The following is a 17347-nucleotide window of genomic DNA, read 5'->3' as shown; positions in this document are numbered from 1 at the left end:
AGATAGGTGAAAAAAAAAATGTGCGAGCTACACAGTGAATCAGATAAGAAATAAACGTAGCAACCATGTAGTATGAGCCGAGAGGGATAAGGAGAGCTGTGTGGTACAGCGAGGGAGATGGTGAGCTGCAGTGAGGGGCCGCCATATAGAGCAAGAGACAGGGATGGCAGAGAGAGGTAGACAGTGAATGGAGAGAGAGCAGACGTACCCAAAACAAATATTTTGCAAAGGTTTTGACTCACAGCAGCCACAAGAGGTTCCTCGTGGTACAGGCACAAGAGTGCACCAAAAAAATATGCCCAGGTCTTTCCAAGGTCAGCAGCAGACACACACACACACACACACACACACACACACACACACACACACACACACACATGCACACACACACACAAACACATAATATATTGTTAATTGTTTAAACAAAGTTCTTAAATAAAGGATTTCTGTTCTCACTGTGGTATCAAACCATGTATTGAGAATCGTATAATTTCAATGGTGCCCGTTAATGAAATTCTGGTGTTGTAACATGCCTACTACAGAAGTAGCCACAGCCCCCCATGTATTTGTGATTAGTATCAGCCGTGGTAAGAGCATGTAAATGCCTGTTGATGCTGAGCACGACTGACAGGGGACAGAAAGCCGGCGAGTCTCTTCGTATGCCTGCCAACTCCTCTTGTGCAAAACAAAACCCCACCTCTCTTTTACTTTCTTTCCCACTTTCCCTCTCTCTGTTCCTTGGAACTGCCTGACAGGTGATCTCTCTGGGCTCTGTCATCCGTCACCAACACCTCCCCTGTGAGTGTGTGTGTGTGTGTGCGCGCGTGCATGTGTGTGTGTGTGTATTCATGCTTCGTTCACATTTCCACACCTATCTAAGCTCTACAAATCTGACTCATATCCAGGATTAGACACGCAATAGCACAGCTATGAGTGTGTGTGTGTGTGTGTGTGTGTGTGTGTGTGTGTGTGCGTGCGTGTGTGAGTGTGTCTTTTCCCTTCTGCCCCTGGTCGTCACACCGCTGGTTTCACAACTCTACACATCTCCTAAAACTAGAACTGTGCTGCCTTGAGGTTAAATAATACAACTGAATTACTATACAGAAAAAAAAATAAAAACAAAAAAACAAGTGAGTAATTAAAACCACCATAACCTCAGGTGCAAGACTTGTAAAATACAAAAAATAAGCTATAGGCGACCCTTGAGCAACCACTTTAAACATTCCAGTTCAAACACACCTTCTAAAAAAAAAACATAATTTAGTTTTTTAAAATTATTTCTCATGACATTTATGTTTTTGATAGATAACATGCAGAGTAAAAAGCAGTAAAAAGTAAAAAGTCCAGGCTGAAATAATACACTAGAATATTAACTTTGTGAATCAAATGGTCGAGGTTAAAGTTTAATGTTCTCCAAAGGGAGGTTTTTATGTGCCGTGTGAGCTTCATGGAGTGCACAGCCCATTCCTAACCAGTGAGATTACAGTTCGACTTGAATCTAATATGTGTGTGTGCCCGTTATTTATTTATTTTTTTAAAAACATGAGTGTTTTATGCCACATCAGCTCTACATCTCACATTATCCACAATGAGGTGATTTTGCAGCTTTGTAGCATTCAATGGCAAATAGCAAGTTTGTGTCATCATTTAACTCCTACTCGCTCTTTTTTTCTGTCATTCTCTCTCTCTCCATCACACACACACACACACACACACACACACACACACACACACACACACACACACACACACACACACACACACACACACAGGAAACTCTAAATGTCTATTTCCTGATGCTACTGTGGTGATTACACATGGGCGACAGGCTGACTCAAGTACATGGTCTACTCACTCACTTACAGTCTGACACACATACACACTCTGACACACACACACACACTTTGTGCTGAATATTGCACTGAATACAACTGAACTGAAGAGGAAGCATTTGCCCAAAGGGTATTCATCTGAAATGAGGGGCGGACACAAAGACAAAGAAAGAGGAACAAGCTGCAGCGCACTAGTGTCATTGTGTTTTTACTGTGCAACCATGCTGCACTGGAGACAGACTGGTGACAACACACGTCGGCAACACACACATCACACAGAGACAGAGAGATGCAAAGGAGGGGAGAGAGAGGGGGAGAAGGCGGCAGGAGTTGGATGCGGGCCAGTGGCTAGAGGAGAGACTTCTTAAGAAAAAGGGGGTGTATTTTTCTCCAGGTCCCACAGAAGTCACGACAGCAACGCAAAAACACAACATATAAACAGCCTAAAAAAACAACATGAGAAAGAGAAAAGTGCACGGAAGATCAGTGTGAACGTGGCTCATCACACATAGCGTCATCTCCTCAGAGTAAACTCACTCTTTTACACAGAAGTGCATCCACAGACTCAGACCGCCAAATCGGACACGGATTGGTTTATACTTCAGTGTGATTCTTATGGGACAGCACCGTGGTAATAAAAATCAGTTTGGGATACCATGGGGACGTCTATTTTCTGCCTGCCCCCTTCGGAGGAGTTCAGAGAAGAGGGGTCAGCCACAGAGCAGTGTCCCTTCGGTGTCTCGCTCAAGGACAGGCGGACCGGCAACTAGGCCAGCCTGCCGCCCAGTGGAATGCAACTGGCATCATGATATCACCGAGCGGCCAAGGTGCTAAACACCAGCAGTGGCGTGTCTACACCAATTCTGTACCGGTGCCCAGATGTGGCGCAAAAATCACACGGAGGGGTATCTACAAATACATAACTTTTGGTTTCATATGGGAATATGACGACTAATCTTTTCATTCCTTAGAGCCTGATGTTGATCTTTCAGTGACTCAGTCAAAATGACATTTCTGACTATTAATGCAACCAGTTAAAGCTGCCGTTATCCTCAAATTTACGCACATTTTTTATCGTTGGGGTCAGTTTGATCCCAGCGATTTAAACCTCCAGAAAATAATAATAATTAAAATTGTTATCCAAGATTATTTGTCAGGTATTTTAAGTGACTTGTTGACTACCTATATAGCCCTTTAAATAAAACATTACCTCCCCACCCATCCCTCCTCATTCATCAAGGTTTAGTGGGAATCATGTTATCTCCTCCCCCATGTCCTGTGACCTATCAGTGGTTCTGGCACTTCTACAGGTGAGGTTATGTTAGGAGAGGGCCCTAAAACAGAGGGAAGTTTTTTTTAATGATTATAAATGTAATGTTATAGTTCCTCAGTGCCATCCAAAACAAGTAAACAATGTTAAATGTAAAATGTTGTATTTCTTATATATTTATTACACCTAAAAAAAAAAAAAAAAAAAAAAAAAGCCTGGGGTGAAACTGATGCCATACAAATAGTGATGCGTACAAAATATGTTCAGGACATTGAAAACTTATCATCATGTTAATTTTATGTTTACCCACTTGTCTCCACTGAATTAGGAAAAGTCATGAAATATGAAGCACAAAAAAGGTTGTCAATCATTCATTTAGAGAAGTTAAACATTGAATGATAATAGGAGGGTTAGAAGATAAGTGGAGACCATAAACTTATCATTATAAATGGTTTAACCATGACATGATATTTATGCTAATTTATAAGCAGCTGTTTTAAGTCGAGTGTGGCTCCCATTTATCTTTGAATTCAAAACAGTTTTGTTGGTTTGAACTTGCTTGTAGGATTCCTTTCATGTTTGTCTCTCACAACAATATCAAGGAAAAGGTTGCCTCCCCAGGCCCCTCTTTGATCACGCTCCTGAACATTAGCATACCGTGTTCAGATTAGTGATGTTGCTCTAACATGATTTTGGTGCACTGAAGTCCTTCAATAAAAAAAAAAAAAAAAAAAAAAAAAAAAAAACTCACTAAAAAAATTCTAAATTGCTTATTGCAGCTTCAACCACATTCACCCTCTGTGACAGGCAGCAAGTGACAACAATTACTGCAAAACTAGCTCCCAATTACAAGGTACAGGCAAGTCTCAACTAAAACTGAAGCAAGATTTCCACAGTGACAGCCAGACAGCCACATCCCCCTGTGTGCAGGCCCACACAGGCCTGTATAGACATGCAAAATGCCCAGAGCGGCAGTCACTCAGACAAAAGATCATCACCCCTAGTTAAGTGCTGCAGGTCGCATGTTTGTTCCCGGGAGGCTAAACTGTTGGATTCACACAGTTGCATAACTATCGACTCCCAAAAATTGTTTGAAATGTTTTAAACTCAGCTCTTAATATTGTATTGTAGCATATACTTGTATTTTCTGCAACAATGTTGAGTAAAATTACTCTCCATTTGCAAGACTAAAATATTAGTAAAAAAAATCAATTAATGCTTCATTTAGGTTCTTTCTTATGTGTTCATGATGATGCTCTGTACCTCAGTGGGTCAGCTTTGTTTGTACCATTTTCCATCCCCAAATAAATGCAACTAATAGCTATAATTTTTGACATATAAATACAATGTGCATGTCTATATCACTACACAGTCAGAAATAGGGGAGACTGTTTCTGTCCCCCGAGGTACAATCTAGACAAATATAGGTACTAATTATGGTAATTATGTGAACCTTTTTCGGAGCCAAAAGACACACATATGTTCCCAAGCAGTACTGTACCGTTTCCTCTAAATGTTAAGGTAAAACATCAGGAGACAGCATTTGTTAGGTGAAATACAATGTATTAAAAGAATAATGAATTAATATATAGATAAATACCTAAATAAATAAATAAATAAATAAACTAATTTGGTAAAATATTTATTTAGGCAGATTTTAACTTGTAGGCTATGGTTGACTAGCCTTGACATTAAATAGTTTTTATATATTTGTTAATGAAAAATAGGAAATACAATTATCCAGTCAATATTGTAGTTATAATATAGGGATGAGACTGGAGGAACAATAAGGTACAAACAACAAGGGGACAAGTAAGTACCCGATGTCAAGGGTACAAAAGCTGGACCTTAGAGGGTACTGCCCCACTGACAAGCTGCTGTACCCCTAAATGTAGAATTATGTGCTTCATTTTCTGAGAGTGTAAGACAATTTAAAAAAAAAAAAAAAAAAAAAAAAAAAAAAACGATGAAAATCCAACCTATACTGACTTTAAGAAAGCTTTTCCATGTGCTGCTGTGAAAAAAAACTGGCATCTGGAGGGTAATCTTCACACAGGAAGTGATATGCTTCACATTTCCAGCAGCAGTTTGTTTAAAATCAAGAGAAGAAGAGCTTGGGTGGCTAGCGTGAGTAGCTATGGCCACCATGGCCGAACAGATAAAGAAAAGAGCGCCACCTACAGAAGCTCACCAAAGGGAAATCCAAGGGGGAAAAAAAAAAATGTCAAAGGAAACAGCCATACTGACTTCTTACCTTCACTGGAGGATCCTGATAGGTCAATAACAACATACACCTTCCCCTCTGGCTCCAAGTCAATCTGCAGATACAGGGGGGGAGATGAGTGGAGAGACGCAGAACAGGGGAGGGGGGAGGGAAGGGGAAGGAAGGAGGGGGACAGGGACAATGGAAGAGAAGGAAAGATGGACGGGAGAGATAGGTTAATGCGTATATAGACGAATAAACAGGCATCCATCCACAAACAGTGATTTCTTCATCCAAACTCCCTCAGTATCACTTTTAACAGTTGTACTGTGGTAAAAATCTAACAGCAGTGGATCTAGAGTGTGTGCACCCACTGTGCCGTCTGACTTATAGCTCGCAAGGGAGACACATATCCTGTCACACACCCACACTTCACATATATGCCTATTGCAGATACATGCACACACACCTCAGCCTGAATCTGTTTAGAAGCTGCAGGACTAGGGAGTGAGGGGGGCTGCTGCTTTGCAATACATGGAGTGTGCGCAAGTGTTGCACACACTCCTGCCTGTGTTTCTGTGTGCACATGTGTGTGTCTGCACATGTGTGTGTTGTGTCAGTGTGTGTGAGCATGCCTTCACTGTACAGTATGTCAGCTCAACTCATAAAAGCAAGTGGGCAACAGCTAGGGGCGCACAGAGTTTCTACCAGCAGCTACTACCACCCACAGTGTCCATAATCCCCCCCCCTTCATACGCACGCACTAACACACACACACACACACACACACACACACACACACACACACACACACACAGCAGTACTAAGTGAAGACTTGGTGCAGTGAAGGAGCGCAGGCGTGGGTTTAGTAATGTATACAGGAGGAGATGGAGAGCAGAGAGACGGATGAGGGGGAGGGAGAGAAACTTTTGTTGGCTCGTTCCAATGCGAGAGTGCATGGGGGTGGGGTGGGGGAGGAGGGGAGTTCCACACTTTATGAGTTTTTTTTTTTTTTTTTTTTTTTTTTTTTCCTTAACACTCTCGCTCCATATCCAGCTCGTTGCTTGTGCCAGGCACGGTGCATTTTGGACTTAATGGATCTTCATCAGCAACTGAGTTCTACAATTACATTTTCTGTGTTTTTGTTTTTTTTTTTTTTTTTTTTACATTTAAAAAGACAGGCAAGTACGCTGAAAAGGAGTAGGTTTTATAGGATAATTATTTTCATCCATCTGCATTTTCTTGGAGAAGCAAGAGAGAATTAGCTGTCTCAGACGTACAAATGAGGGTGGCCGGATAGCACAGAATGATAGATGGAGAGGGAGGGGAACGGGGGTGGAAAAACAGTTTCCGTTGCCAGGGCATTGCAAATTGGACAAGAAAGTTACGTGAAAGCCACGATCACTGGCATGGTTCTGCCAGTGAAAGCCCAAACAAGGGACAGTGCAGCCTCAATGTCAGGTATGAAGGCAGGAGGACACCCACACAAAAGCCGACAGAAACTGTAGGTGCATGAGAAAAAAAATGAAATGTAAATCTACTGAAAGGTATTTGAGGAAAATCATTAAAGGTTTTTTTAAGAACTTAGTGGAAATAAATATTTGGGTTAAACATTCAAAAGAAACAGTTTTGCCTCCTAATATAAACAGAAGTTACCGGCTAAAAGATGTGATGGTGATGATGATGATGATGATGATGAGGAAAATAATAAGGAGAAGGACATTAACGGCTGTCATTATTGCGATCATGATTGTGGTGTCCTCAAGAAGACTAGATAGCAATCTATGTAGACCCCTGATGATATCTGCTCCTCATCTCCTTAAAACATCCCCATCCTACACACACACACACACTCACACACATACACACATACACACACAAACATGCACACACAAACACACACACACACACACACAACCTCCCTTCCTCTGAGGTCACAGTCCTCCATTCATCAGCTGCTCTCTGAGCGTGCTTCGACTCACAGGTGCAGATGTCTCTAAATATAGGGCCAGCTAAGGAAGGAAAAGGCCCCTCTATGTGTGTGTGTTTGTGTGAGTTTGTGTGTGTGTGTGTGTGTGTACACCACTTACTGTATGTTGGTGTGTGCTAATTCACATTAATGTGGAGGAGGTTGTGCATCGCTTGTTCCATGTTTATCTCACTGAGTTTGTGTGTGTGTGTGTTTGTGTGTGTGGAGATGGTCGTACATTGCTGGGAGGGTGTGTAGTGCACACTTCATCAGTGATGGGAAGAAATGTGAGTGGGTTTTCAGTTGTGATGCATCTACATATCTCACATCTGTACGCAACTTGAAAAATACACGATGCCTTGGCCTTTAGGAGTTTTCATGTATACGACCTCACACATCCTGACCTGTGGCTCAACCAACAATGGTATAGAGAAATTATTGCAAAGTTGGATAACGAGATATCACTGAGCCAAACGCAGCACTGATTTGAAACCGAATTCAAAAACAACATATCTGGTTTGCTTTCCTATGCAGGTAGCACACGTCTCCATCACGAGCTAGCTACTTTGACTAGTAAATTTTAATTACTGCAGCATGGTGACTGAGCTATTGGGAAAATACCTGCGCATATCATTGATCAATTCAGGGAATAGCAACACCAAAGAACTAGCAGCGGCAAAGACTGACTGCTGCATTACCTCATGATGCCTGTGTTGAGGCCAAAAAGTTGACCTTGAACACACCGCAAAGACTAGAAACAACAGCCAAGTAGCACACACATTCTGTGCCCGGATGAGAGGTAATAACGCTCCATACCAGCAGGTGTCAGTAGTGTGTATTCGTCATTCAAAAAAGGAAAGTGGAAAACCCAGGAACACAAACGGTAAGCATACCGGTGGTTACCATGTTCACACGACTCTCAATTACCACAGACGGTTTCATAATGTAGCTACTCTTAATCACGTGTATGTCTGATAAGAAGCTGCAGGTGGCACTATTGTTGCCTACCCTCTGTCTTTTGGTTGTGGAAGAAGATAGGAAGAGACAGAGGCAAAAAAATAATTGTGTTTCTGTTCTCGTGCACTGATTCGCTCAGCTGAACTACCAATCTCTCATGATCTCACGATTGTCTCTGTCGCCAATTCATCATCGGCCAAAAAAACTCTGACTGACTTGTGTGGGACACCCCACAAAAACTAGGGCAAGAGACGCTCACCAAGGGCTGCCCACCGGCTTGGTGTGTCTCGGCCTTAGCATGCATGTCCCTGTTCCTATGACAGTCAACAGGGAAGCAGCACTGCTTTGTTACACCAGCTCTGATCCAGGGCTTTAGCTGTAGTGGGTGGACCTTTAGCCCTTCTGCACTAATGGCATTATCTCTGTCAGAGATCATGTAAAATTTGTCAAACTTTCCTAACTTTTAGTGACTGGCTTTATTTTAGTTACTCACTGAAAAAAAAAGGTAGTGTTAAAGTCAAGAAAATATTTTCTCCACAACAGCAATAGTTACACTGCAAAAACTCAAAATCTTACCAAGATTATTTGTCTTATTTAAAGACAAAAATGTCTTATTCCTAGTCAAAATATCTCATTACACTTAAAATAAGACATGATCACCTCAGAAGTAACTTGTTTTAAGACAATTGTCTCTTGTTTCAAGTGAAAATTTGCTTGAAACAAGTGAAAATTTGCTTGTTTCATTGGCAAAATTTGTTTCTTGTTTCTAGCTAATTTTCACTTATTTCAAGTGAATTTTCACTTTTTCCACTGGCAAATTTTGCCAATGAAACAAGCAAATTTTCACTTGTTTCTAAAGTGAATTTTCACTTGAAACAAAAGTGAAATTTGTCTAATAACAATTGTCTAATAACAAGTTACTTCTAAGGTGATCATGTCTTATTTTAAGTGTAATGAGATATTTTGACTAGAAATAAGACATTTTTGACTTGAAATAAGACAAATAATCTTGGTAAGATTTTGCATTTTTGCAGTGTAGCCCATTCGCACATGTGCCAGTGGAGAGTAAAACTTAAAAGTTAAAGTACTAGCTGTACAATTTGTATTAAAATGGACTATTAAAATAGTATTTGAGAATGGAGACCATTGCCACTATGGAGAAAAATCCCTCATGACTCGAATATCTTCTTTGCTGTGGCTTGTAACTAAAGTAGTCCCTAAAGATAGAGAGAAATTTGACAATGGTAACCTATCTGGTGTCCATTAGCCTAGTCTAGCCCAGCTGATGACTTGGATCCAAGCTAATGCTCCACCACACTTGACAGCTTTGAAGAATGGAAACTGCCTGCCATGTTGCTACCCTTATCTAACAAACTATACTGTTTAAATGTTTGTAGCTCTACATGAATGTCTTACATCTCATTGAGAAACAAAAGGTGGGGTGGGGATCAGAACTGTGGCATACACTGAGGCGACTGGAAAACAGTCTAGTCATCTCACCTACATTTTAGCCATTTAGTTTAGCTCACACAGAGCAGTTCAATTCAGCACAGATTTGTTTTGTCGAGATAAACTGAATTCAGAGCGCCTCGACTCAACCAAGCACAGTCCAGTTCAGGCTGCAGAGGTTAAACTGAATTTAGCTCACGTTTCATATTTAGCTTTGCTTATTCAGTTCATTTCATCTCATCTCATCTCAGTTTGGTTCAGTTTCACTAAGGGGAGCCATCGTACAGTAGCTGCCATACAATGCACTGAAGCAGAAGCTGTGCCCAGACAGCTGAAGTGGTCAACATCTGTGTAAAGGAAAGCCTGTGCAAGGGTATGAGCCAAAATATAATGTGGAGGGGCTAAGGAAATGGCTGGGCAGAAAACTTTGGGAAGAGGGCTTCAGTTCACAATGACACATTGGAGTTCTTAATTTTTTCTGGGTATGTTTTTGTTATTTTGTGCCTCAGAATAGTAGAAGATATTGCACACAGTTTACATGGCTGCTGTTAGCCTCATTCCTCTACCCAGATTTCATTAGCAACTCCAGGTCAGCTACTTCAAACATCACATGGTCTTTATCATGTGGAAAACTGCTAGTGCTTGTGCTTGTGTATGTGTGTGTGTGTGTGTGTGTGTGTGTGTGTGTGTGTGTGTGTGTGTGTGCGTGCGTGTGTGTACACATGCCTGTACACCTTTGCACATATAAAACGGGGTCAAATCCAATCTACCTATCTTGGTTGAGCACATCTACAAGGAAAATGCAGTGACAGACAAATAACCCCTCCCCACTGCGCCCACCCACATCCACACAAACACACACACACACACACACACACACACACACTGAAGCAAATTAAATTGCAGCCTTTAATTCAATTGAGCAGTTGTCCCTCCATCCAGCCTCTTCCGCTCTAATGCATCTGTAGCATGCTGTGTGTGTGTGTGTGTGTGTGTGTGTGTCAGCGACAATAGTGATGCCAAATGTCCTCACAAACAAAGTACATTTTAAAATCACACTTGAATATTAGTCAATGGAATGCTCTTACAAATGTATCAACATAAGTGTGTGCATGCATGCATCTGTGTGGTAGAGTCCCCTATGATGCTGAATGGCCCAGCAAGTGCTGAGTCCTGTACACACCTGCCATCTTGGCTGGGGCAATTACAAAACCACACACACACACACACACACACACACACACACACACACACACACACACACACACACACACACACACACACACACACACACACACACACACACACACACACACAGAGACCCATCAAGTCTGAAGTGAAAGCACATGACACTGGCTCAGATTCACTGTAAAGACACTGTACGGTCTCACACAACACACGCAGCAGGTTTTCTCTTTCAGTCTCCCTTCTGTTTCACCAAAACACACCGTCTCATCCATCTGACCAACACAAAGTTCAGTCGTGTTTAAACCTTTGGGCAAGTGAAGAGAAAAAAAGTAAGAGATACAGCGGGAGAGAGCAAGAGAGAGGCAACAATTAAACTTCAAAACAGAGGGCGCAAAAGTATGAGACAAAAAGCAAGAGGAACAGACAGCGAGGCACAGAGCCAGAGCAAATTACTAGAGAGGGAGAGAGAGAGTGAGAGAGAGAGAGAGAGAGAGAGAGAGAGAGAGAGAGAGAGAGAGAGAGAGAGAGAGAGAGAGAGAGAGAGAGAAAGAGAGAGAGTGAGACAGAGAGAGGGAGAGAGAGAGTGAGACAGAGGGAGAGAGAGAGAGGGAGAGGGAGAGAGAGAGAGAGAGAGAGAGAGGGAACAGGGAACACATTGTGTTTTATCTCTGTTCTCAGTGACAGCGCACACGGCTTCTGTGGAGTGACACACAGCAGAGCCTTATGAGAGGCCTCACACACACACACACACACACACACGCAAAAAAGAACGCTATATAGAAAGGGAGAAACTTGCAAAGACAGATTTTGCAAAGTGACTGAACTCGAGCCCCTGTGGACCCTGATACCTGTCCTGGTACAGCTGAATTAGAGGAAACCAAAGCACACATCAAAATAAAGACAACAATACAACACACACTAGGAAAAAGGAGGAAAGATGCAAGAAATATGTATGCACAAATTCAGGCTCCAGAGAATAGCTTTTTAAAACTGGCTTGACTCCTGCTACTAATGCACTGGATCTGCTTCAGACAAAGCAGGCACACACACACACACACACACACACACACGCACCTCCTGTAAGCAGCCACTCATGCCTGTCCTTCTGTTTAGCCATGTCTGTCTCTGCCTAATTTGTCCCTGTTGAATAAATGATGCAGCAGCATTGTCCAGAGGCCAGCTATGGTGACACACACACACACACACACACACACACACACACTGTATTAGCTACTCCACCTCCAACAAAGCCACTCCACCCTCAGATGAACCACCAAGACTTCAGTTAGTTGTACAGCAGGAACAGTGTCGGCTACGGCCCCAGCCATGACTGCAGTTGCTTCATCAACAAAAGCTTTTGGTTTCCAACATTTCCATTTTTCGACAGGTTTACATGTGCTAACTTTGACACAGCCTTTGACACTATCTGCTCATTCCTCACCAGGATTCAGCCTTTTTTTTTTTAGACCCTCATCCTCTTTATGGCTCCATTTGTACAGACTTGCAAAGTAAAGAAAACACTGAAAATATATGTTATTTTGGTCAGTCTAGTTTTTGTTGGCATATTAAACAACAACAACAACAAAAAAAAAACAAAAAGAGGGAGTTTCAAAGAAAGAACATGTAGGAACTGAAATCAGGCCTTATAATGCTGCTTGCTTACAAAGTCATGAGGATAAGCCATTAAAAGTCTACACGTTACACAAAGGTGAAATATCCTTTAAAGGGAATATCACTGAATTTCACTATTCAAATATCACGTAGCCTGTGCCTGAGGACAGTTCCGTTTGCGCCTATAAAAATCTAACAGGCTCGCATTGATTGTCAGTGGAGCAGCTCCAGGCTGTATGCCTTATTGGCATCACAGAACAGAGCCTCAGTTCTCTGTTTCCTAGCCTTAAGAGAGAGATGTTCACGCTCACAAATGCTGACTGGACTATTCTCGGTCATAGCAGTAATACGCTGCAGCCCATAACCTGAGTTACTGCCCTGACACTGAGACTCTCACCAGCCATTTAGTGTCACTGTGCTGGCACACTGTGCAGCATGGAAAAGGCCTGGATAAATTAGCTGAAGGGAAAAAACTTCCAGTGGTGTAGGCAAGTCCAATCAATATTTGTGGACATGAACATCTTTTTGCCGATAATGTAGAGCGGTATAACTGGGCTGCCATTGACCGGCTCCACCCACTCATCAGCACAGACAGTATAGAGAGAGAAACAGAGGCAGGAGAGAGAGAGAGAGAGAGAGAAAGAGAGAGATAGGGCGATAGAAAGAGAAAGAAAAAGGAAAGAGCAACAGACCACTTTTGAGCTACAGAGGACGAGATGCTGGAGGTAAAGATTAGATCATGGGTTTCCGCACTGTTTCATACACTGATACACATCAAACCACGGGTGTGAGTTGGTCCCACATAAGATTTCTGTCGAGCTGACTCAGAAAAGAACTGCATGTTAGATTCTGCGATATACTGTAGCGATGGGGAGAGAGTCAATCTTGTGATTTTCCGTATACATGCTGCGCTTATGCTAACTTTTACAGGATGACATAAAAGTGAAACTAAGCTTTCATTTCGCTAAGGACCACCTAGGGCCCTTACAAGGACCCACAGGGGGTCCCGGACCGCAGTTTAACAGGCACTGGGTTAGATCATGCCACATCAATCAAATGTGGTGAACACTCATAGCTGTGCCTGTGCATGTGTTCAATTTCATGTGCGCTTGTGCACACACAGTCAACTCATGCATTTGTGCGTGTGCACTACATAACAACAAACAAATACAAAAGCCAGGTCATATGTACAGAGTGAATAAGTGCAGGGATTGTCAGGCTTTCTGTGTGACTCTGCACAGTGAGAGATGTGTGGATTAACTCCAGGAATGGAAGAGAGAAGGGCTGAATGAGAGAATTGCAGAGATGGAGGACGGACAAGTGCATTAACCTAAAACTGACTCGGGATGATGGCATGCATTTACCATGTGAAAGGAGGACAGGGGCGAGAGATGGAGGGAGCAGACAGATAGATGGAGATATGAATAATAGCCAGATAGACAGACCAAGCTAAAACATCTGTGGGCAGCAAATTACCAAAACGACACATCAGACCTCCCAAAGTACAACTGCAGTTCGCTTTCAGTTTCACCAGGTGAAGTTTACTGCTTTGCGCAATACAGGAACAAAACAGAGTCAACCTGGGTTGAGTGTATCATGACAGAGCAGAACAGTGTGGCCTTTAAGGCTGTGACCAAATTCGAAAGATGGCAAATGAAACTCATCTGAGAGAGCAATGTGTGCTCGATGCCTTCGCCTCTTCTGTAATACCCTTCCCTATCTGTCTTTATCACTCTTTCACACTCAGCATGAGTGGAGGAGAGTGGAAGAAGCCACCCACACACCCATCTGCTTCTACGGTATGGACCCACACACACACACATACACACACAGTCTCAGAGATTAATTTAAATTACAGCATTAAAGATGTGTTTATGTGAAAGTTCATGCATGGAACAACAAGAATGCTTAATATTGAGTTTGCCTTATCTCCCCAAAAAAGTATCATAAACATATTGGTGTATGTGTATGTGCATCTACACACACACACACACACACACACACACACACACACACACAACATAGCCAGACACAGACTCATCACTTGCTCTCCATAAAGCAAAGTCTTGGTGGTTTTCCAGTTCTTTTCTATACTGTGATCTGCAGGAACCGTAGGCCATGTTCCTGTAAAAAGCCAAATATGTGTCTGGGTTATCTTACTTAAACATACACATCATATTGTCCTCTCCCACCTCTAACACAAAACATACCCGAACCATGAGCCATCAACTGGCTGCTCTTAAAAGACGCTATTACGGCAATTCTGCCTCACTAGACGACACGCTGTGGAGAGCAACAGGGATAAAAATGTCCCCAACAAGCTTCTTTTTGTATGAAATGAATTAGATGACTGAGAATGAACTGATTAGTCATCAGAAGATACCTACATCAGACCTTGACTAGATGTATAGTCAAATACATCTAAAAATACCTAAAATAATCCAAGAAGCAAAGTCTATCCCGTGTCTGAATCCATTCTGTGCCTGTGTAGAAAATAGCCCAAACTGCTGATCATCTGCAGCTATTTTCACACACATTTTTGATAAAGGCCTGACCTATTATCGATATCTAATTTTTTACAAGTTTTTTTTTTTTTTTTAAACAATTTGTAAATATCTAAATATCTAAAACACATATGCAGATCCAGTTTGGCACTTGTTTGAGCTGATAATTCAGATGAGAACATTTTGTCTTTGAACACACAGACCGCTCCTATATAAAGGTTCAGTAACTGTCAATTAGGTGACAGTCGATTAATCATTTTGATCTTATTTTGAAGAAGGAAATAACCAAATTCTCCGATTCTGGTGACTCAAATGTGAATGCTTTCTGCTTTCTTTGGTCCTCTGTGACAGTAAACTAAATATTTCTGGGTTGTGGGCTGGGCTGGGACAAAGCAAGGCACTTGAGCACATCACCTTGGGCTGTGGGAAATTGTGATCAACTTTTTTTTCCACCGTTTTCACTTCAACATGTTAAAACAACTAATCAATTAACAGAAAATAATTGCTAGATTAACCAATAATGAAAATAATCGTTAGTTGCAGCCCTACTAACCTGTGTCTACTTTCCATGTGTAAGAAGTTTGTGTTGCAACATCCGTGAGTCAGAAATCCCCAGAATGGCAAATAGTAAGAAGTGACTACTCATGGATCCATACAAAGCAATATTTACTAAAAGTGAAAACATCACAAAAGAAAAAAAAATTATACTCTTCCCCATTTTGCAAAGAGTGTAAATCACTGCTCTTTCTCTCTTTTATCATACTACAGATGTGTATTCAAATATAATAAAATGGACGTGAGAGGAGGGGGAAAGCAGCTGATATCACTAACGTCACATGTTGCCAACTGAAGCTTAATGATCCCAGCTTCATTTTAATTTAATCACACACCGCTAGCTGAAACACATTCCACAGAGCATACATACACACATAAAAGAAACAGCATGCTGCGAGTGGTGTCTCGTGTGTGTGTGTGTGTGTGTGTGTGTGTGTGTGTGTGTCCAGGAGCTGTTACAGTATCACATGAGCCTTAGTCAAACGCAAGTCATGTGCCTGCATGCAGTGACCTCCAGTATCCTCAAAGAGACCTAAAGCTATTGCTGTCACAGATTCACACACAGGCACATGGCATCGCCAAATGTATATGGCACAGAAGCAGAGTTCTACCCAGTCACACCAGGGAAATGATCTGTCACATGCTGAATGGGCAGAGTTTGGCACTTCAGGAGGCTTACCGTTTAGTGCAAACTGTAATCCAGAGCTGCTTTTAGTAGCATAAATACATTTTTAGCGTGCTTGCCTCCACTGGAAATAAAAACAATCTTAAAGCTATCTTTCCATAGTTTAATGTAGCACTAACTGCTTGCAATGTTGCCATCTTCAATCTAGGCAATAATACCTTCCTATTGTTTTTGTGCAGCTGCCTGTGAATAAATGTGGTAGTAGGACACGTCATGTTATATGTATCATTTTTTTTATGCTTATTTCATAGTCTTAATGGGTTAGGTTGGTGCTAAAATGTCCCAAAAAGGTGACCTGCACGTCACTAATGTCAGGTTATGTGCATGTCCGCTGCAGCAGCAGAATCAGTAAAAGAGACTCATTCATGTCATTCATCATCAACAAAGTGGGTTACCACCAAGTGTCAAAACATAGAAAAACAAAGTAGGATAAAAATAAAAGTTCGAAGAAGTGCTTCACAAATTCCAAGAAGAAGCGAAAGAACTTGTTTGTGTGTGTGTGTGTGTGTGTGTGTGTCTGCCTGTAGGCTCCCAAACCCATGTGAGTGGATATGAAAGCACCAACCAGCGCCAGGGCAATCCACAGGTAAAATAAATTGATATCAAACTGCCGTGTGTAGGATATTTATTAATGTTTTTAATACCGGTATTTTCAGATAGTTTGTTTTGCTGTTAGTCGTATAGGTTTTGCAGCACCTGACACAATCAAAGCTATGAATGAGGAGACATCGATCACAGCGCTCTTGACAGTTAGCTGTAACAGTGAGTCAATGAACCTTTGTTGCAGCAGTTTCCATTGACTGAAGCTTTTAAGTGTAGAACTAAAGGTCATTTAGTTTGGTGTTTTCTCGCTCTAGTACTGTAGTGCACTGTGCATTGCTTGCCCTTTGATGATATGGTGACTGAAAAGTATATTGTTTGTTCATTTCTGTATCCTGTGTCATTCAACAGTAATACATGTTCAAGTCCCTTAAAGTAATACATCACAGCTTTCTATTGCCTGCAAGGATGATAAATGTACTGCTGCCAATAGGCTCTACCTTATATAAGAGATTGTCTCGGACATCCTGTGACTGCAAAGATGGAAACTGAATATGTGCTGTTATTTTTTTATCTGTTTATCC

The 17347-nt window shown here is 41.7% G+C and overlaps 1 protein-coding gene across 1 annotated transcript in view; it reads right to left on the bottom strand.

Moving 5' to 3' along the window:
* Positions 1–17347, bottom strand: part of LOC115372337 (protein kinase C epsilon type-like) — a 103905-nt gene that overhangs the window by 48513 nt on the left and 38045 nt on the right. The window contains exon 2 of the mRNA XM_030070146.1: positions 5357–5420. Within this exon, the coding sequence (XP_029926006.1) occupies positions 5357–5420 (64 nt within the window). The remainder of the gene's footprint in view (positions 1–5356; positions 5421–17347) is intronic.

Source organism: Myripristis murdjan, chromosome 15 (assembly GCF_902150065.1).
Source record: "Myripristis murdjan chromosome 15, fMyrMur1.1, whole genome shotgun sequence".
Taxonomy (NCBI): domain Eukaryota; kingdom Metazoa; phylum Chordata; class Actinopteri; order Holocentriformes; family Holocentridae; genus Myripristis; species Myripristis murdjan.
The sequence above is the reverse complement of the archived record's forward strand: the minus strand, read 5'-3'. Positions and strand labels throughout refer to the sequence as shown.